This window comes from Gopherus evgoodei, chromosome 11, assembly GCF_007399415.2.
Source record: "Gopherus evgoodei ecotype Sinaloan lineage chromosome 11, rGopEvg1_v1.p, whole genome shotgun sequence".
NCBI lineage: Eukaryota > Metazoa > Chordata > Testudines > Testudinidae > Gopherus > Gopherus evgoodei.
In genome coordinates this window covers 71,060,448-71,082,447 of record NC_044332.1, presented here as the reverse complement: position 1 = coordinate 71,082,447, position 22,000 = coordinate 71,060,448, and the positions used below count along the sequence as shown (strand labels likewise).

The window sequence follows — 22,000 nt, the reverse complement described above, 5'->3', positions numbered from 1 at the left end:
GACTGGCCCCTTTCACCGTTGCTGTAGTTGGAAGAGGCTGCTGTGCCAGTTCTGCTTCCAAACTGCCACCATCAGTGGAGACCCAGCACGCTTGTTTTAAGTGGGTTGGGTGCACAATGTTGAAACCCGCTGCACAAGTGGAGAGCTGAGAGAGGTGACTGCTTCAGCAGAGGTCGCAGTGGAGGAGTCAGGGTGGGGAGCATGCGTTGAATTTAAACATGGTGAAATGAGATGCTTTGATGATGATCTCTTTTAGGGGATGTGAAATGCTTCGGAGGAGATTGCTATGCCTTGGCTTTCGGTGTCCCAGCAGCACTCATGGTTATAGCCCTGGGTAAGTGGAAACAATCACAATATTTAGAATGTTCCATTCAGGAGGCTTCCTCTCACTGCCCAGTACACCTCTCCTCCCCTGCTGCACAGAGAACAAAGGAAGTGTCGAACTTCCTTGCACAAAACCCTACTAGCAGGACAATCCACATCTTCTGTTCCGCTGAGCCCCCTATGCAAGGAGTTGTCTTGCCACCTGTTGTCACTTTCACAGGATGGGCCTGGCTATGTCCTATAAAATGGCAGTTCAGATTAGTGGCTGTCACATCATGGCCTTTCTGCAGCGTGTGCCATGTTGTGACACTTATCTGCTGATGCTGTGAGGTGTATCTCACAATATGATGGCCTCATATGATTCTGCTTCGAGAGGCTGCAAAGCAAATGTCCCAGTGCGGTGGTTTGTAACTTTGTCCTTGAGCAAATTTGGCCTCTGGGGCCACCACAATATGCAGTCCTAGGTCTCTCAGTTCAGGGCAATTGCACCTGGATTTCCCCTTCATGGTCCACCAAGGGCACTCACTCTAGGCTGCTGACTCCTCAGCTGTCACCAGTCTCTCCCTCCTGGCTGGGGTTTTTCCAGGTGGCACAGTTCCCTGCCTACACTAAGATATTTCCAGCAAGCCAGACTGCCTAAACAGACTGGTGTCTATACTTTTATTTCTTTCTGAAATCTATGAACAGTGGAATTGCCAGCTGTTATAAGTTAGCATGTAGCTCTTTCTAAGCAAGCACATTTATTCTTGAGGTGAAAGCATTTCAGCAAAAACATAGATATAAATAGAGTTCCTAGATGCATGCTAAAAGCTAACCAGAGGCCACCCATCAGTCTTATGGGGTCTCTGTAGGCCAAAGTTCTTCCAATCCTTCCCAAGAAGGATTGGGGCCCTCCTTGGAGGGAAGGGCTTGTCTGTCTGCTGACTCAGAAAGAAAGCTCTGAGTTAGTTTAAACTCAGGCTGTTTATCTAAAGGTCCTTTCTTTGTCTGTTGGACTCTGGAGAATCCGGTCTGAACTAGTATGTACAAGCCTCTCCAGGTAGTGGGACGTCTTTGGGGATGTTCCAACCTGAGTGAATTTGCCAACACCCCACCACACACACTGTTCTTAGTTCCTGGAGGGGCTGCGGTCACCCTCCCACAGGGAACTACATACAATCTCTGGCCCACAACGATACATACACGTAGTACAGTAAGATAGTCCAAACATATTTCAGGAAATTACCATATCTGTCACAATAGACTCCCCAATGTGTGGGATGGAAGCTGATCACAGTGTTTCTGCCTCAAACTCACACAGTTTGCAGCTCAGGGCCATCTCAACTTTGTATCCAATGTTTGCTTCATGACCTACTCACAATCCAGAGATTCCCACAGGAGGGTTAACCGAGACTAGAGCAACTGCCTTGCTTTGATTGGCTGTGATTGCTCGTTCAATTACTGTTACAGCCTAAGAATACTGTACATTACGATTCCTCAGTCTCAGGCACATAGCTTCCCAAATTCAACACTTTAGCCACATCATATTATTGCCAACATATGTCTCTTATAGGCCTTATAAAATAGCAAATGCTGGCTGCGTTTCTGTTGCCATTCCTCAGTGACCAATAGAAACACTGACTTGTTTGTTTCTCTTTTAAAATTGTTAACGACCGTTGAGAACAAGTCCCATTCATTCCCCTTATTATGCCGCGCTCAAGAGTTTTCGTCACTGCATTGTGTGAGTTCTCTTCCAGATTGTTAGTTTAATTAACAGTCCAAGAGATCATGCAGTTTTCAAAAAATATTGGCTTAGCCGTAACATCAGTGACCTGGAAATTCACTCTTCCAGAGATAATGAACATGGCATCTTTCTGGAGAGCCTCCAGCAAAGAGAACAGAACAGGACACTAGAAAAAGATAATGAGCCAACGATTAATGTGACAGCAATTGATTTCAAAAAGTGCATGGTCACTGGCTCTGAGAAGCGGCCCATTTTCCCACAAGGTTTGTTCCAATCAGTTTAAGAGACTACCGGATGTTTCCTACACACGTATATGACAAATAGTTCTAGCAGGGTATCAATAGCCTGGGAAAACTGACTTGCAAATATTGCACAATTTCATTGCACAAATTGACTATAAATCTATTTTCTGCTGTGGTTCTCCTACAGCATTCACAGCATGCTGAATAAATGTCAAAATGAATGGGGTCCAGGTGCAACGTGTTAGGACACGGAATATATACTCATTACAATGGAAGGCTGGAAATCATAGAACCATGGGGTTAGAAGGGACCACAAGGGTCATCTAGTTTAACCTCCTGCCAAGCTGCACTACATGTGTCTAGTGGCTAGAGCAGGGGATTAGAAATGAAGACTCCATGGGTTCTGTTTCACAATCTGTGACTCTGCGCAAGGCTTTTAGCCATTTCTGTGCTTCATTTTACACATCTGTGAAAGGGAGAGCATTGCGCCATTAAAACTGACAGCATTTTGCCAATGCAGGTAATTAAGGTAACCCTGGTATTTGAGATACTTCATCCTGAATATCCCCATCTCAGGCAAACACTCTAGGAAGCCTGTTCTGTGTGGATATATCTTGTGCTTGGGGAGAATGATTTGGCATGGAAAGATCTTTCAAATTGTCCATCTCATCATACTCAGAGCTGATCTCTGTGAACTCCAGTGAGCATCATGGAACAATTTTACCAGGCGTTGTGGTGGATTCTGCATCACTGATGATTTTAAAATCCAGATTGGATGTTTTAAATCCAGATTGGATATTTTTAAAAAAGATCTGGTCTAGGAATTATATTGGGGACGTTCAACGGCCTGTGTTATATAGAAGGTCAGACTAGATGATCACAATGTTCCCTTCCAGCCTTGGAATCTATGGAAAAAAAACAACTTGGATTGACTGATAATGCTAGAAATGGCCTCAAGATGCAAAATTTGGATGCAGTCTTGCATCTGGATTCCACTTGCCAAAGTTCTAGGTGTTCATAAATGGTAGGGGTTTATTCGGCTCAGCCTGTTTTGCAGATAAGGACCAAATGCAACATTTAGATCTGGTTCGAGTTTCAGATTTCAGCCCCCGGTTAAGGGTAGAGTGACTACTCTTGCAGTCTCAGAATACTGGACATTCCAGTACTTCCAGGCGTGGCATGGGCTGTGTATGCACCATGTGGATGCCATTTTGAAGAGCAGGCTGCTCCACTCCTGCCAAGGTGACCTCTCACGCAGATGTTGGTGGCAGCGGAGCAGTGTGCTCATCAAAATGGTGTCCCCCATTTGATTCTGGACAAAACTACATCCAGTTTTATCTCAATACTGGACAGGCAACAACCCAACCACAGAGAGGACTGTCCAGTTTAAAATTGGATGAATGGCCTGCCTAGTTCATGGCTGTTTATAATGTTGCCTCAGGCCATGCAAAGTGGGGTTTCTTTTCAAAGGCTCGCATAGGAATTAGGTGCCCCATTGATCTCCAAGGGGGATTGGGTGCCAAACTGTCCTGTGAGCCCTTGAAAATCTCCCTGTATACAGTGTGTGCCACTGAATACATGTACATGACACATTATACTCACAGTCGGGGGGGGTAGATGGTACATGCATGCTTATGTGTTTGTTTTATGCTACATACACCCTGTTGCGAGTGCAACTCCTGTTGAAGTCACTGGGAGTTCTCTGCACAGGAGGAAGCCCACAGCCATGTGGCACTGGGAAGAATTCCAGATTTGGATTCTAATGTTTTACAGTTGTATTTATTGCTGGAAGTGGAATGTACAAAAAAACACCGCCGCGAGGGAACATCCTACTTGAAGTTTGCCAGTGCATTGCGGTGAGCTTGTTTCTGTCCCATCATTTTCCTGCACTGTTCACAGGTTGTAGCATTGTAAAAGCACATTTTCATTGGGGTAAGTTTTTTACCTTTTTTATATAATAATGTAATCTGGAGATATCTGGGAGCCAGGAACACCTGGGTTCTGCTCTTGGTGGTGCCACTGATGAGATGTGAGGAAGGGAAACTCATTTGGGGACAGATTTTGACACCCTTCCTCATGCTGAATGGTGCCTTACTCCACAAGGTGTTCTCCTGAGGTCAGTGGGAGTGACTTGCAGAGTGAGGATAGTAGAATCTGACCCTTATGCTCTCTGAGAGGAAACTCTGAAAAGTCACAGAGTGGCCGAATCACAGGTTCATTTTTCTTTTTAGCTGTCCTGTAACTTTTCCAAAGTTGATTAGTTCAGCAGAGAGCAGTAGTACACGTACCCACTAACCAAGCTCAGCTTGGTATTGTTATGGTGGGAGTCACCAGTGCACTGTAACACAAAGTTTTACTAGTCCTTTTTCCTGGCATGCAAGCTGTGTACAGTCTTTGAAGAAGTACAGTATTGTTGCTAGTTTTCCCATATAGTTTCTTTCTGGGGCAGTTGTTACAAACAGCAAGCATTTTCCGTCTGCCTTAATATCTCTAACTGGACTCAATCCTTGAGCCAGAGTTGATTCCTGGGAACAGGCTATTGGTTTCTCAAGGACTAGTGTAGACAGTGTAAATAAACAAATCACATGTAGAAAATACCCACTTGTCCTCCGATGGGAAACCAAGTTGCAAGGCCCTGAAATCAGCTAGTGCTCGAGAAAGGGACAACCGTGTTAATCGACAAACAGACCTGCAGGAAAACAGAGGAATGAAAATTCTGGCTATGTCTACATTAACACTTTTGTTGGTCAGGGGTGTGAAAAAAAACACACCCCTGCCCAACATAAGTTAGACCGACAGAAGCACCAGTTGGACAGCGCTATGCCGGCGGGAGACGCTCTTGCGCCGCTCGTTGGGGACTGGATTAATTTTTCGGACAGGAGAACTCTCTCCCATCGACACAGCAGCTATGCAGGGGATCTTGCAGTGGTACAGCTGTGCCACTGTAAGGTCCATAGTGTAGGCGTAGCCTCTGGCTGTGAAGTTGCTGTAAATAATGAGGCATTTATTCCTTCCTGCCAGTGGTCAATGTAAACTGTGCTTTTTAGAAAAGGAAAATAAATGAAGTGATGTTAAGTGAATTTCAAATAAGAAGATTTTTCCTGTGACTGGTTTTAAAACAAGAAGGAAATGATCATGGCGGCTGGTGTCACCTTTGCCTTTGAGAGATAAGAATAGGATGTAGCTGACCCTTTTAAACAGACCAGCATCAAAAGAGGGGTCCCTGAGAGAATCACTCTCAAAGAGCTTATCCTGCAACCCCTCAATTCCCGCTGACTTCAGTTGTGAGCATCCCTCAGGAGATGCCAGAGACTCCCAGGACCGATCCCAAAATAAAGACATCAGGGGGAAAAAATACAGTGATAGTTAAAAAGAGGAAGGGATTCAGAGGGTTGTTTGGTGGGAGAGCCAACGGATGGGAGCAGGACATGAAGAGGAGTTACACCAAATGTGTAATATTGAGGAGAAGGGCAGATCTGGGGCTGGAGTGAGCATCTGAGGGGTGAGGGTGTAGGAAGATGCAGGTAGACATTCTAAGGTCAGGAAAATATTGAGCGACTTCATTTGTTAAGTTTCCCCAATGCAAAGGACAACCATATCAGTTTGATTTAGAAAAACTGCAAAGCAAGAAAAGTCTCCATGTGGGAAGAGAGAGAGCACACTGTGTGTGTCTCCTGTGTAGCATGCAGCATCGACTTTGCCTGGCAAAAAGGCAGCTGTCCCTGCGGGCAGCAGAATCCTAGGAACATAGAGGCACAGAACAAAGAAAACAGGATTGCATAGTTTCTGTGGCTGCATAGGCCATACCTTGGAGGTTTGAGAATGATGAGGGGAGTTTTGAGCTGGAAAGTCTACGTGGATGGGGGGATGAAAGATGAGATAAGGGAGATGGTCTAACTGGTTGACATACACATACGTTACCCGTTATTCATTTGATCTTCCCTCTAGTTTGCTATTACAAACCGACTGAAAAACCACTCCAAACGGATTCCGAAGAGGGAGCACTGGCTAGACTGGGCATCAGAAAAATACTCAGTAAGTGATGACTTACATGTAAGTGACTGAGCGTCTGGTTCTTTGATCTGGCATGGGCTGGGTGGTGTCTTGGGTTCTTGGGCTGTAATAAGGTAGCCTTAAAGGGACATCTTGTGTCAAGCTGTGTGTCTGAGCCATTGAGCAATTGCCAGAACAGATGAATTTCCCCATACACTGAAATTAACACTGAAATTAATTAACATTAGTGAACTTCAAGATGTAAAACAAATGCAGCACTAAAAAAGCCATGCTGCACTGAACACTACCCAGCATCTCCAGTACATGAGTGTCTCATAGGGCCTGTGTATATAAATACTGTATATATTTGGTTGTCTCTCCCGCCAGCCTCTCTTTATTACTTGCCTTCCTAAATTGTAAACTCCTTAGGACCTGGACTATGTCTCCCTCTGTGTATGTACAATGGGACTTTGATTCTGACCAGAGACTCTAGGCTCTCTGTAATGCAAATAGTGAAAGTAGCATGTATAAGTATGATAAATATTTGACACACCATTCCTTGGAGTTAATTAGGGACCTTCACACATGGGGACTGAACTTTCTTGTTAGCTGTTCCACCCTCATTTTCTCTTTCTGCTTTTTTCTCTTAATAGAAGCAACTGATCCAGGAGATTAAAATGGTGACACGAGTTCTCTTCCTGTTTATCCCTCTACCAATGTTCTGGGCTCTCTTTGATCAACAGGTAAAGTATAACAAATCACAGACATGATTATTGTGCCAGGTTCTGATATTCATCATGCCAATGTAAATCTGGGGTAACTCCATGGAAATCACAGTGCATTGAGGGCAGCAGAGGTCTTGTCTTCCCAATAGATATCCACTAGCCTTGATGAGGCAGCACCTGCCATTCATGGGCATATGGCCTTCAATCTCCTGCTTGGTTTCTAGGATGGGGTGGATGCCAGAGGTGGTTGAAAAGAAGGTGCCATGCCTATAAACAGGAGAAAAAGAAGGCTGAGTGAAGGGAACCAGAGGTGGGAGAAAACAGCAGAAGAGATACTGGGAGAATGAGTGAAGGAAGAGGAAGAGAAGTCAGGCCCTTCCAGCACTCACTTCTCCTCTGTTTTCTTATTCTCCCATCCCTCAGAGCACACCAGGGTACTTACAATGGTCTGTTTTGTCCTTAGGGATCTAGATGGACTCTGCAAGCTACTCAAATGAATGCAGACTTTGTAAGTATTTAAGGTTACTAGGGATTATAAAACTAGTAGTAACCCTGGCTTTTTTAAATTAATTGTTCACAATAGTTAAACCTGCTGTTTTACAACCTCGTAAGAGTTGCACTTTTATGGATTAGAAAAAATGTTGTAGATGTACGTACCAGAATTCATAATGATCATGAAATATTACGGAAAGAAGTGAGGCCTAGTAAACTAAGCCCAGTCCTGCGAGCTAGGACTACCTGCGTTCTACTTCTGTAACCTTGAGCAAGTCACTTAACTTCTCTCCTTTGAGTGTAAAATGTGAAGATGTTGTAAGGATCTATTAGTAAATATCCATAAAGTCCTTTTAAGATATAAATTGCCAATGGAACAGCGTGCAGTCAAGTATAATGTGTGTAAATCAGCTGGGTAAGGATTTTTTCATACAGGGTCCCATTTACAGATGTGTATGCAGCGTTTAATTTGCAATGAAAGAGGTACCAGGGATCAAGCAATTAAGTGCTAGAGTTCAAACAGTTTTTTTACTTTCACACCTGATACAGAAAGCCCAGAGGGGCTGGGACTATAAACTGCTAAACCAAGAGGTGCCAGGACTCAGCCCCAGCAAGTCCTGGCACAAATTAAGCACTGCATGTATGTCTTAATAGGCCATCCACATCTTACATGTGGACACTTAGATCAGTACTTGGGCATGTAAATGGCCATTTTCTTTGTGTAAATTCAGATTGAATCTCCAAAGTGCAAGTTCTGTTATATCACTCACATTTGAAGATTGGGCCCATGGCATTTGTCACTTGTTAGAGTAATTAATACAAGAGAGGCATGAAAAGATTGCAACTCTGTATTTTATACATCCCTCCCTGGAAGGAAAGTTCACACAGCCCTTAACTAGAAATATTGTAGTCTCTGTGTTTAGTGATACCTTAATGAAACATCTAAGAATTGACAGAACTCATTTACTAAACACTCTCTGGCTGAAAATAAAGCTGTTCTTAGCATTTTGTACCAACAGTTCCTATGGATTTTTGGCTAATGTATCAACCTGTCCAACTTCCTCTGTGCACAGCAAGGGCAAACTGTTTCTTCAAGGCCTCCTGACATTTCTCTTTGTAAAATCCCTCTTGCTTTCTCAGTCAAGCGTCCTCTTTCAGTAAGGACTGAGCATTAACAGGAAAAAGGAAAGTCAGATGTGTTCGTGTGTGAGCTGAAATATGTAGACTCTTATTTACTAATGCCAAATTAGCACACAGTATGCAAACTGATGGAAGGAGCGGATATTTCCCTGCCACAGCATATTTAGCTTTGCAATTGTGACTCTCTCAGATTCTGCTGTCTGCAGAGACCCGCAGCCATTTTGCACTCAGCTCAGTGCACTCTCTCAGAGAGGAGACAAATGCACGCTGTGTTCTTTCATGGAGATTTTACTTTTGTTCTTTTTTTTTGGTGGGGGGGGGTTCGTCTCTCTAAAATGAAAGTCATTCTGACTGAAAATATCTGTTTGCTCTTTGTGCTCAGAGAAACACCTGCTGCTGGGGAAATGCATACTTCCTCCTCTCTGGAGACTGCCAAGCTATCCCTTTCAGGCACTTATACACATCCCTCACTCCTAAAAATTATTTCCAAAGAGTAATTTTTGGAGTACTAGGTTGTACAGCCCTCCCCGCCCTCCCCCCCACCACGCACGAAGTGCAGCGTTCTATCCCTGCCAATGGTGTAGGGGGCCTCATGGCCAGGTAGTTGAGCCTGATACAGCTTTGGCTAACAGAATTCGAGGCTCACGCTTTTAGAACTAGGATTCTACCACCTGGAGAGGGGGCCAGAGCACTAGGTTGAGTGGGTGTGGGTTACAGTTGTGCCAAATGGCAGGCATTGTCCAGAAACAAGCTTAAATAAAACAATTCCACAACCATATTTTGAAGCTGCCCAGAGTTTGGGAGCATTATGTTGCAAAGGTTTGGCTTATCCCATTATGGATGTAGAGGGGAAGCTCAACATTTGGATCCCAATCTGGATTCCATAACAGCCATTCTTCTTTCCCTACCATGTTTAGGGCTGTTCAAATCTGGGGCAGTAGCTTCTAGTGTTAGCAAAACATTTTCAGGGATCGGATCTCCCCCAGTTGTCCTCTGTGCAGGGATTTATGTCCCTTCTACAAAGGGCTCAGTTCAAACACCACATCCTTAGGAGAGAAATGTCAAGGAGAGCACAGCATCCACTACTCAAGCAAAGATAAAGAACCCAAGAAGACAGTTCAGCTACCCAGGTCTATATTGTGGGCTGTTTGCTTAGTTGCTATCAATAGACATGGTATTATGTTGTGTTGACTAATCAGTTTGCATGTCTGTCTATTTCAGGGAGGAGTAGTCTTTAAGCCAGACCAAATGCAGGTAAAAGAACCCATAGGACAAAGTGCACAGTCCTTGTAAATGTGTTGTCTGTCTTATTCATATTTCACTCACTAGACTCACACCCCAGTCCTGCTCTTATTAAAGACAATGGCAAAATTCCTACTGACTTTAATGGTGCAGGATCAACTCTTTAATTTTGCTATGTATTTGGTGAAACGTAGTCCTCTGGCGATACAACTTCCCCTTGTGCTGCAGGGGATTTCCTACCCTGCCAGGTGAATTTTGTTGACTAACGGTGAGTTTCTGTAAAACAAGGGACTTCAGAGGGAATTCCTAGAATCATAGGAATGTAGGGCTGGAGGGGACCTCAAGAGGTCATCTAGTCCAGCGTTCTGCTCTGAGGCAAGACCAAATGATTGTGCTGCAGTCATGGTATGCTGGCATAATACAGGTGAGCACAGAGGGTTTTGCTAACCAGTGCAGAGCTGGCACAGCCAGCTTTATCCCACTCCCTAGTCCAGGAATTTCCAATGCAGGAAATGTGTCAAGGGCATGTCAGTGTGGGCTGGGGTTGGGATTTGGGGGAGTGCAGCCACGGCTTTTATCTTCCCTGACTGTTCTCTGTCGTCATAATGGTTCCTTAGGGTCTTTGCAGCTGGGGTACAAATTAGAGTGGGCCTCTAAACTGCTCCAACACGCACTGATGCTGGAACCAGCCCCCAGCAGCCCCTGTACAGAAGAGGCACAAGCCATCTCTCCTTTTTCCTGGTGCCTGGGCTGTGCTCAGCATCGCCGGACAGAGAAATTCTCTGTCCTTTCCTGCAGGGAAGGTGGAATTTTAAGGCTCCAGGACTGTGCAGTGTAATCACAGTTGATTACAGTACTTGTGTGCTCTCTAGGTGTGGCTGAACTGCTTCAGAGAAATTCAGTCATCTCTTCCCCACAATCTTCACTCAAAAATCAAGCTGAACGTTCCTTGATGTTTGTTCCCCACAGCCATTATCCATTTCCCTGTATTTCCACTGCTGTTTGGCAGCATGCACACAGATGTCCCAAAAGAAAAGCTGCTCTCATGAGACTTCTGAGCAGACTGGAAACAGTCTGTGTTGGAAATATCACAAAAAGAGTCTGTTCTCATGAGATTTTTAACCCTATAATGAAGACCCAAGATTTGTGTATCATTGTTGATTAAACATCTGAATTATTGGGTTGATTCCCTAATCAGAGCTCTGAGCCTTTGGAAATTCTCCCATCTCTGTTATTAATGCATTTCTTTGTGCTCTTTAAAAATGTAGTGCCTCAGTTTCCCCATTGGTAATACTGGGTTCATAACACTTATTCACCTCCTAGGGGTGTTGTAAGGATGAATATATTCATGTCTGTGAACCTTAAATGGAGGAAGATATTGAAGTGCAAAGTATGATTATATTTTTAAGGGAGGTTTTGAGTGTTTGTGTCATTCCTATAATGGAATTATTTCTGCTTTATGGGTTTAATTACTGTAAATCACTTTGTATTGCCTAATCTCTCCCATCCATTGGTGCTGCAGTTCTTGAACCCACTCCTGATTCTGATCTTCATCCCAATTTTTGACCTTGGAGTCTACCCCCTGATTGACATGTGCAGATTTAATTTCACGTAAGTATTTGAGGCAGTGCATACTGCCAAGTTTTTATTCCTTTGCAGCTTTGCAGCTCTCCTGCCACCCAAAATAAGTTTATACAAGATTGGGTGGACAAGACACTTGAGCTTACATTCATTCCACAACCTATTCTTGCTTTTAGCTTTCTGTCCTGCATTTGGCAACACCACCAAGCTAACACATAGTCCATGGACTTTACAGAGGGAAAAGAGCAATTAGGTCTGCTCTTCCAGTTCCGCATCAGGGGGTTGTTCCCTACTGACTACTGAGGGTGCCGGATTGTTCCCAAGTGAGCGTTCAGTAGGGCTTTGTCTAGTCCAAAGTAAATGTCTCATGAAACAGGGATTCCCCGAGCCTTGACAGAGTGTCCCAGGCGCTAGCAGATCTTGTTGACAGTGAATTTTCCCCAGCAGTCAATCTCATCACTCCCTTTCTTAATTTCATCCCACAGCTCCTCATTGGACCCTCTCGCACTACTCTAAATAATTGACCTCTTGTTTTAGGGCCTGAATGAGGCTTTCCCCACTTTGGCCCCACCAGGAAAGAAGGGAGCTAAACTCATTGGCAGTCCTTGCTCTCAGGAGTCTTCCATTGACTTTGGTGGTCTTTGGATCAGGCCCTCAGAGAACAAGTTGCTTGTGTGAGCAGAGCTGGAAAGATGCAGAGAGGGCAAGAAGCTGCACCCTCTTCCAGAGGAGTGTCATGGTCACACTCCCCATGCGCGCCTCAGAGAAGAAAGCATTATACCCTCCTGAGACATGGTGCCCTGTGGAGCGCGCACTGGAGCAGCGCTTCTCCACCCCGCCTCAAAGGGCCTTACGCTGGCAGAGGTGATTGGACATCTAGCCACATTATAACTCATTCTTCGTCCATTCCACTCATGAGCCCTAAATTCACATGCCGATTAAAAGCTCTGCCATGCAGCAGGGACCAGAGAAAGCTCCATGCTTCAGACTCTGCTCCATCTTAGTATTATATTATATCTAAAAAGAATCCTCTAAAAATAATTCTGAATTAAACTCAGTCGCTTTCCCTCCCCAAGACACGGGTGCTGACAAACCAATGCCCTGTCTTACATTTACATCTGCTAGCGCTATGCAGGGTCCCCAAAGGACTCGACGAGGCTGCAGGGGTCTGGATTGTTAGATCCTACTGCAGGATCAGGGCCAAAATGGGTTCATTTATTATAACAGCATAAAGAGTCAACAAGTGTTTTTCGTTACACTTAACTGAGAGACGGGCTCAGACTTGAAAAATTGGCTTCCTAGCTGGAATTCCAACAGTCCAACATTCAGGAAATTTGGATCTGGAGCCATTTGCCTTATTTGGATATGGATCCACATTTGGGTTTTGGACAGCCTAAGCATCCAGAGTTGTTTTGGTTTGGGTCTAGCGTTAATTTAAATTTTCAGCTTGGACCTGACTTCAGATCTCATTTTAACTGGTTCCATATCGGTATCACTCCTGTAACTCCAGGGGAGTTACTCTTGGTTTACACCAAGTACAGTAAGCCTGGTCTGAATAGGACTCTAAATGTATTTGCATGAGAAATAACACACAGATAATGCAGCTGGTTGGAATTTTTGAAGATGTGAACTATATTTTTGTTCTTGAAGTCTGGAGCTAAATAGCCTGCTACCTCTTTTTGTTTTTCCCCAAAAGGACTTGAAGATAGATCATTTGTGGTGCTTCTTCAAACGTTACAAGTTAACATAATGCCAGAATCTATTCCCACTAGAAGAGCTTGGAACAAGATAATATGAAACTTGCAAGCAAAGAGCTTTTTTCATGGCATATCAATTTTAATTGGCCTCAGTGCTGGCCTTGTACTGTATAATAGAATAGTTTGAAGTTAAACGATTGTCAATTTCAACAGCCCATCATCCACAATGGCACCTGTTTGGACAGTTTAATACGTGCCTTTGGAATATCTTTGACTCTGAGGGATGGTATTACACATTTTACATTACACTTTGATTCAGGAAATCTCTTCCATTCACTCTGCAGGCCTATTAGAAAAATGACAACAGGTATGATCCTTGCAGGTCTGGCGTTTGCAGCTGCAGCCATTGTAGAAATCAAAATAAATGTAAGTACAGAGCAGTTGCGTATGTGGCGATACACACAAATCCACATAGATACATAGCTTCCAGTGGGCTATTTTATTAATGTCTGTTGGATAACACTCCTTGTAAGTATTGTACAGCTTGATCTCCTTCATTAACATATACTTTACAATTAAGCACACTGTTACTTTTAATAATACTTATCACCTTATCTGCTTCTCTCACCTCCTAATCTTTGCCGTTCTGATGTGCCAATCCTCTGTATCAGTTTATAGTATATAGTGCTGTCTATTGTTGATGTGCTTTACAAACATCTAATTAACACTAGTGGCTAATTCCAAGAGGTAGTGTATCCTGTCTTCTGTCTAATGTTTTATCCTGCCTGTGTTTAAGTAGGAATGGTTTTGTTCCTTCCCATGTGATTACATTAGGATTAGATTTGTTTGCATGGATAATGCTTTCAATAACAATGGGTTTGAGTGTACTCAGACTTGTTTAGTTACAGTCATTTGTAATCGGTTGTCCTATTTTCTGGGTGTTTTCTAATCGCTTGCAATTTCTGTATGTCCATCATACATGTTACTACGATTTGTTGTTTCTAGGCTGAGCATGGCAGGTATTTTGAAGACATAGGTTGATCTTTTCCTTTTAAAAAATTAATAAGGAATTAATTTTTAAAACTTCCACTGAGACTGATAAAAGATCCAACCCATCAAGATATATTTGACACAGAGTAATCCCTAACTTGCTATGGCCCACAGAGTTGGGCTTTTATTTACTGCTGCTCTCATGAAGTCATTGGGAAACCACTCGCTGAAATGAGATTTTGTGGGTTCATTTCTCCTCCCCATTCTGTATTCCTTTGCCAGGCAAAACTGTCACGGAAATCAATGAGAGCTCTGTCTGAGCATTGGTCCCAGGGTGTGCTTATTTCCCAATGAGGCATTGCACCTTTGTGCGGAAAACAGACTCCATGAGAGTTTTTGCCATTAAAATCTCTGTCAAAGACAAGTGATTTATAACATCAGACAAAAAAAATCAGAACCAATCAGGCATTACTGCAGCCTTTGCAGTCACTAAAAGTAGGATGGGCTGGTTAAAAACAGACTGTTCTGGTTTGCGTTAGGGGTGCAAATAATGCAAGATGCTTCTGAAAAGCTCTTACTAACAAATTATTTCCAATAAGGATCTAAGTACACGTATGTATGTTTTTGTTTCTCTGCCTCTCTGTCAATAGATAAAGACATGTATAAATAGCCCTTTGATATTGTGATTGGATATGTAAGCTAGAAAGATGTCTTATAGACATAGAGACACAGTGCTCAGCATGCCTGATTCTGCTCCCATTTGAAGTCAATGGGAGTTATACTTGTTGACGTCAATGGGAACAGAGTTAGATTGTTGCTGGGTGCATTCAAAAACCCTACCTATGGACATCACTATAATTGTATCACTGTCTAACATGGTAATACACTATTCAATTAAACCTCTGCACTTGGGAAATGTACAGTGTAAAAATCAGCTTGGGCCAACTATCCAGGAAAAGTATCCAAGCTACACATCATCTCTTGTGTATTTGATGGGGGTGGGTGTGAAGACCACCTTTCCAAAGAATGGTAGATCAGGCAGTGAAGTTCCTACCAAGTAAGCTCTTCCTAAATCAGAGTTACAATCAGCTGTCTCACAGCACAGCACCCGACAGCATCCTCGCTGCAGAGAGGCAGAATATTACAGCTAGGAACTGAGTGGTATTAAGCAGCTATAATAAAGGGTAAAACTAGCACTTAAGGCATTTTGTTTTAATCAGGAAACCAGTATGCCCTTGCCTGTTCCGAAAGAAAGTTTCATTCAGGTTCTGAATCTGGCAAATGACAGTGTTCATGTGAAAATCCAAGGCCAAGACCTATTTCAGCAACCCATTGGGGCTTTTCAGGTAAGAATATATTTTGGGATTAAGGGCCTGATGCAAAGTCCATTGAAACCAAAGAGATTCTTTCCAGTGTCGTCCATGGCCTTAGATGAAGCCCTTGAACAGTGGCACTAGGAGTGTAATGGCACCTCAAATAATGTATGCAGCAAATATTAGCCCAAATTTGTATTCTCCTGAATTGAATACTTCCTACATAGACTTCCTAATTCACAGAAAGCTCAGGTGTTATCTCAGCAGGCAGGGCCCTGTGGCTCCCACTTGCAAGAGGAAACATTCACACTCCCATATGTTTAGAGACTCAGAAAGCTGTTACCTTTCACTCCCTGAGCCAGCCATGCCTGGAAGGAGTGCCTTCTGGAGACAGAGCACTGTGCCTTTGGTGGCAAAATTTAAACAGAGATTTTTGAGTTGCATTTAAGCAGAAGATGAACAGATGGCTAATTGCGTTCACCTATAACTAGGAATAAAGGATAATTGTCCCAGGATGAACATGTGCAGGAGGAAGAAAAAAAAAAACACATTCAGTCTGCATCTCTCATTGCTTAGACGTAAATCAAATGTCACTGCTGGGATTTGAATTTTAGACTTTAAATGTATTTACCTGGAAAGAATAAAAGAAAAGGAGGGACGGGGGGTTACTTAAACTTGAACCTGGCAGCTTAGTTCTCTCTCCTTTCAGGATCCAAAGTACATTGGATGCCAGCCTCGTTAGGTGTTCAGCCTGGTAACGCATTAGCCACTGACTGTCCATAATCTTCTTTTGTAGCTATAGAGTTTGTTGAGTGGCGCAACAAGCCCAGGGGAAGATCTGTCCTGCTGCAGTAGCAGCAAGCACAGAGAGAATGCCCTGAGCAGTGGGTAGCATTAAACCTGGAGGAGTCGGTCTGAGCTCTGGGTAGACTAGCATCAAGCACATAGGTCAGCATAGGTCATTTACCAAGAAAGGCTGGGATGCTTTCAGCTAACCTTAACCCCCCTCCCTATTAATCTGTCTCTACAACTTTCCTGGAATCCAGAATGGGATTGCAGTTCCCTAGGAGGAACTTGATCTTTTCTCTTACGAAGACAATATGTAACAGAGCCCGTTTTCTTTTTGCAGGACCCAGCTGAATATTCAAAATTAATGTTGAACGGAGCACAACAAAACCTTCACTTTGAGCTGCAGTCCCAAGGATCAGTGTCCACTTTTTACCACACCATGCAGGAAAAATCAGTATACAGCTTAATTGTCTACAAGTCAGAGGGAAACCTATCAAGCCACTTAGTAAGTGAAGACTGAAGTGTAAATACAGTATTAATTCAATGGCTGAGATGATACAGTGGGGTAATGGGTTCATTAATTCATTCACTCAATTGCAGAGTCTAATTGCTCTCAGATGCTGTAAACTTGACTTCGCAGTTAGCAGCATTGAACCTGTGCTCAGTTCTGCTGGTGATTAACGAACTAGCAGATTTTATGGCATCAAGTGTTACTGGGCACTGTTTAAACTGGTGAATGCTGCAGCAAGAGAGCAGAATAGTGCCTGCCAGGCAGCAGGGCCACAGAAGATAGGGAAGCTGAGCATCTGAGCTTCTATACAGCAATGACGTTAAAAAGAGACTCTGGGGCCAGGCATAGAATTAAAACATCAGTGGAATGTTTGTAGGTTTAGTTATTACAAGTCTACTAAAAACACACAGGAGGGCCATTCATTTTACTGAACAGAACAAATGATTACGCTAGCTTCTCGCTGCGCTGGTAGCATAGCCAGCTTGGTGTGCAGTTTCAGGAATTGCTGCAATGGCCTTGGAGATGTATATTGGACACTATGCGCCAGATTCTGATCACCTACATGAAGGCAAAGAAACTCCATTGAAGTGAATGGAGGTACTCCAAATTTGACCAAGGGATAAATGTGATTGGAATCTGACCTCATGTTGAAACATGCTTCCTCCTGGGATTCCTCAACCTTGTCACTCTGTGTTGCCAGCCCCACGCATTTGAAAACTGTGAATTTGAATGCTCAAAATCACAAGATTGGCTGAAAACTCAGGAGATTATAAAAAACAATCAGTTTGTATCTGAAGTTCATTTTCTTGGTCTTTCTGGGTTTTGAAGTCTTTGGGCTGCATTTGGGTCCCATTCTCAAGCTTTTCTCCACAATTGTGAGGACTAGAAACTCGCTTTTAAAAAAACACTCCAAATCTACAACTCTCATGAGAACTCTTGATTCCAGAAGCTGGGGCTTTAAGAAAAAACATCAGATACCCAAGGCTCAGGATAAAATCACAAGAGTTGGCAGCACAAAACTTTTGTCATCTTCTCCTTTAAAAGAATGAAGTAGTACTATGTTGGCTTGTGGGTATGTGCTCGGAAGAGCTTTGAGAGCAGCTCTGAATGTGCCAGGATTCAGTGCTCCTCAGCATCACTTGTAAATTTTAGGGCCAGGTTGGCACCTTTGCTGCAAGCCCTACACTGTGCCTTGGGGCCTGGAGTTATCCAAGACAGCCACAAATTCAAGGGAAACATGAACCTGGCATGAGCCAGGCAAGGCTGACTGTGAGCTCATCACCTAGGCACTACTTTGAGATAAACCCAGTCGACAGGGCTGCTATGCAGCCTCAGTTGGAATTTATACCTGCCCTATGCCCCAGTGGCAGGACCCAGGAGGCAGGGTTTGCACTCAGAGAGAGACACCCCTCCATCCGGTTCACCTGCCTAGGAATACTGGAGGGGCAGGTGCACATTTCATGCTTTAGAGCTGTAGCTGACCCTTATTTTTCTAAAGCCTGGGGTCCAAATGATACTTTCATTTACACTGCAGGCAATGGGCCAGCTTTCTCACTGGCTACATTCTATGATGTCAGTGGAACTGTACTGCTGGCTCTGAGAGCAGGACATATCTCACCGTCGTGAGGGACTGCTGGGTTTGCCCATTGCTGACACAGGTCTGTGGTGCTTTCCTTGTAAGAGCCAGCCTGGAGAAGCTTTCTGTGATGTTCTCCCATCTTTGGAGCCCCTGAACTGTAGATAAAGAAATAAACAGCTCTAGGGTGCATTGATTACAGCCAATAATAATTTAACTGACCTGCCTCACTAAAAGGTGATGTTATTTCCCACGTATCCACCATTTAAATAAATGCTGCTGTTACGTATTATACATGTGTTTACTATCCATTATGACTGTTTATTCTGTATAGAGCAGCAGACAGCACCAAAAACATGATAGGCATTTTATAGGCATGTCAGAAGACAAGGTCCTTGCCCTGAGAAACTCAGTCTAATCTAGGGAAAGAAGTGTGTGTAGTGGTGGGGAATGTAAAACGTTTGCACTACTTTGAGATAAACCCACATTTTGATCACCTTGTGCATGGTATGGGCCACATCCTTGGCTGGTGTAAACTGGTATAGCTCCACTGACTTCAATGGCCACAGAACATCAATGGAGCTACACTGGCTGAGGATCTGTCCATATGATTTTATGACCCCTTTGGGTAGGGACCATGTTTTCCTGTTTTTCCCAGCCCTGAACACAGTTGGCCTTCCTCAAATAAAAAGAGAGAATATAATTAATCTTAGAATTGCTGCTACGCTTCTCATCTCCAGGGTGTATTTGCGTACCCTCCATGTGTCCCCTTTGGGGGTCCTAACAAGGAGCTGCATAGAGTGATCATAAAATGATAATTAAATGAAGAGTCACAACAATGATTTGAGGGCTGGAGAAAATGCCTAATAGTGAGAGACTTAACAAGCTCCACCTGTTCAGCGTATCCAAATGAAGATGAAGAGGTGGCTGGATTACAGTATATAAGCACTTTCACAGGGAGAAAGCACTGGATATGAATGGGCTCTTTCATCTAGTGAAGAAAGGCATAACACGAGGCATAACAAGAACCAATGGCAAGAAGTTAAAGCTGGACAAATCTGAATTAGAAATAAGGCACAGACTTTTAACAGTGAGGGTGATTAGTCATTGGGAAGAAACTACCAAAGGAAGTAGTGGGTTCTCCATCTCTTGATATCTTCAGACCAAGACCAGACACCTTTCTGGAAGATGTGCTTGTGTCAAACATAAGTTATTGGACTCAATACAGGGGTAATTGCGTGAAATTTTATGGTTTGCATTACTCAGCAGGTCAGACTAGATGATCTAATGGTCCCGTCTAGCCTGAAAGTCTATTAATCCTGCCCCCATTGGAATCAATGGGAATTTGGCCATTGACTTCAGTGGGGTCAGGATTTCATCCCTAGGGCCTGAATCAAAGCCCATTACAGATTCCCATTGACTGCAGTGGGCTTTGGATCAGGTTCCTAATTCCCCTGATTTCTACATTTTTCCCTGCACCTCTTTTGAAAGGCAACCATAGTAATTATTTATTTGATTTATTTCTAGATTGCAGACATGGAAACAAAACCAGAGAAGGGACTGACTGCTGTCAGGTGGGAATTGCTTTTGGGTTGATTGTATGGTGCTATCTAATGGGGTTTGGAGATAATGAAACTTGGAAGCTCTTCTCAGCCAGAGTTTGAATCCAATCAATATTCCTGAGTGGAAGGAGGCTTCAGGTGTCAGCCGCTTTGGCTCAGTCCCTGGTGAGCTGTAAAATTCCCATCACGCTTGCCAGGCAGAATCAGGTATTACTAGCAGTCACCTCCTAAGAAGTTCAGAATTGAGATGGCGAAAAAAAACCCACCACAAATCAAGAAAACAACTGCTTTCTTGTCACTTTGAAGGAGGAGGACACTATAGTCCTCTACTGCACCTGATCTGACAGCACCAGGAGCAAGCAGGCTGGAAAACTGCACCAGCTAACTGGGCCTGTCATTGCTGCTCTGGAAATTTCCCAACCCACAATGATCATTCATCTCAACCCACCTCAGGCCTGATTCTCCCCTCTCCTTCACCTTGTGCAGTCATTGACCCTTGCGGGCATCTGTCTACAGCTATCAAATCAGAATTCTCCATTCCAAGCGATGGCAAGGTTTGACCTCCATGTTGCTCAGGTGTAAAGGATTATACAAGGTGTCAGGCAGCAGAGAATCAGGCCCCCAGGGATGGATTCAGTGTCAACGCCGCTGTCGGGATGGCACTGAGGTTAATGGGAGGCCGCCTGTTTTGCCCCCTGGCACATGGTTGACCTAACTTGCACCCTTGGTGGAGTTGTACAGAAGTGCTGTGTCCCAGGTAAGGGTATTTCTTCTCAGTGGTACAGCTAGGGCACCCACACTCATTTTCCAGATCCCCAGCTGTTGCCTCTCTTGCGTGGAGACACTCCTCTCTCCCTTCTGACCAGCGTATGTCCGGCCAGACAGTTGTTCTAGGATACCTGCTTTTTTTCTCTTCAGAGATGGATAGCAGCATAATTGCTACAGATATGTCACCCCACAGCTCTTTCTAAGCCAGCCTTTGTTCCTAAGATGAAAGCAGTACAGAGAAAACATATTAAAAACCATGAAAGATCCTCCATGCAGGTTAATAAGCTTCCCAGAGTTCATCCCAACTCTCATGTGGGTTCTGGCAAGTGCAGTCTTTTCATACCTTGCCCAAGGGGTAGGGCCGGTGCAACCCATTAGGCAACCTAGGCAGTCGCTTAAGGTGCTAACATTTGGGGGGCGGTGACTGCGGCAGCTGGATCTTCTGCCGCCTCTGTTGGGGGCAGCATTTCGGGGGCGAATCCTCCTGCCAGCTACGGTGGCAAAAAAGCTGGCGGTGCTCCTACCGAGGAGCATCCTTGTGGTTACAAGTTCATCAGAGCTTCAGATCAGAACAAGCACACAATCTTAGGAGCTCCTCGTAGGTCAAGTCCTCCCAATCCTTCCTTAAGGACTGGGGCCTGCCAAGGACCAGGGGTTTTGGTCATGTGCTGGATCAGGAAGAAGGGCCTGAGTGTATCTAAACCCTGGTTGATCTCTGGAGAATCCAGTTTGAATGAGTATGTGCATTTCTCCCCAGGGAGGTGACATCAAAGGGTTGATAATGGAGAAAGTTCATTAGCCTCCCCTCTCCCTACTTGAGAAGGTACATACAATGTCACAACAACACATACACAATGGCATTTTTAATACTGCGTACCCCAAAGGTGTTAACCCTAATTCAATAAAGTTTAACTTAAATCCATAAAATTTGTTCAGTACATTACAGGATACTGACAGTCTGTCACACGCTGATCTGCCTCTGCTGCACCCCCTTTCCTCCTGCTTCCTTCCTCTCATCTCCAGAATGCCCAGTCCCAGGCCTGCCCTGGCCTCAGGGCCAGCTCCAGGCACCAGCGCAGCAAACAGGTGCTTGGGGCGGCCAACAGACAGGGGTGGCACGTCCAGCTCTTCGGCGGCAATTCGGCAGCGGGTCCTTCAGTCCCTCTTGGAGGGAAGGACCTGCCGCCGAATTGTTGCCAAAGAAGCGGCAGCGGTAGAGATGCCACCAAAGTGCCGCCAATCTCAGCTTTTTTGTTTTTGTTTTTGTTTTTGTTTTTGTTTTTTTGCCACTTGGGGCAGCAAAAACACTGGAGCCAGCCCTGCCTGGCCTGT

General features: G+C 44.2%; 1 protein-coding gene across 2 annotated transcripts in view; it reads left to right on the top strand.

Annotated features, from left to right (window-relative positions):
- The window catches only part of SLC15A2 (solute carrier family 15 member 2), a 59,813-nt gene that overhangs the window by 26,495 nt on the left and 11,318 nt on the right, over positions 1-22,000 (top strand). For both annotated transcript variants that reach the window (XM_030580773.1, XM_030580772.1), the window contains 11 exons: positions 257-334; positions 4,063-4,145; positions 6,238-6,324; positions 6,936-7,025; positions 7,471-7,515; positions 9,861-9,893; positions 11,404-11,492; positions 13,504-13,585; positions 15,370-15,495; positions 16,592-16,756; positions 19,866-19,912. In XM_030580773.1, coding sequence (XP_030436633.1) covers positions 257-334; positions 4,063-4,145; positions 6,238-6,324; positions 6,936-7,025; positions 7,471-7,515; positions 9,861-9,893; positions 11,404-11,492; positions 13,504-13,585; positions 15,370-15,495; positions 16,592-16,756; positions 19,866-19,912 — 925 coding nt within the window. The remainder of the gene's footprint in view (positions 1-256; positions 335-4,062; positions 4,146-6,237; positions 6,325-6,935; positions 7,026-7,470; positions 7,516-9,860; positions 9,894-11,403; positions 11,493-13,503; positions 13,586-15,369; positions 15,496-16,591; positions 16,757-19,865; positions 19,913-22,000) is intronic.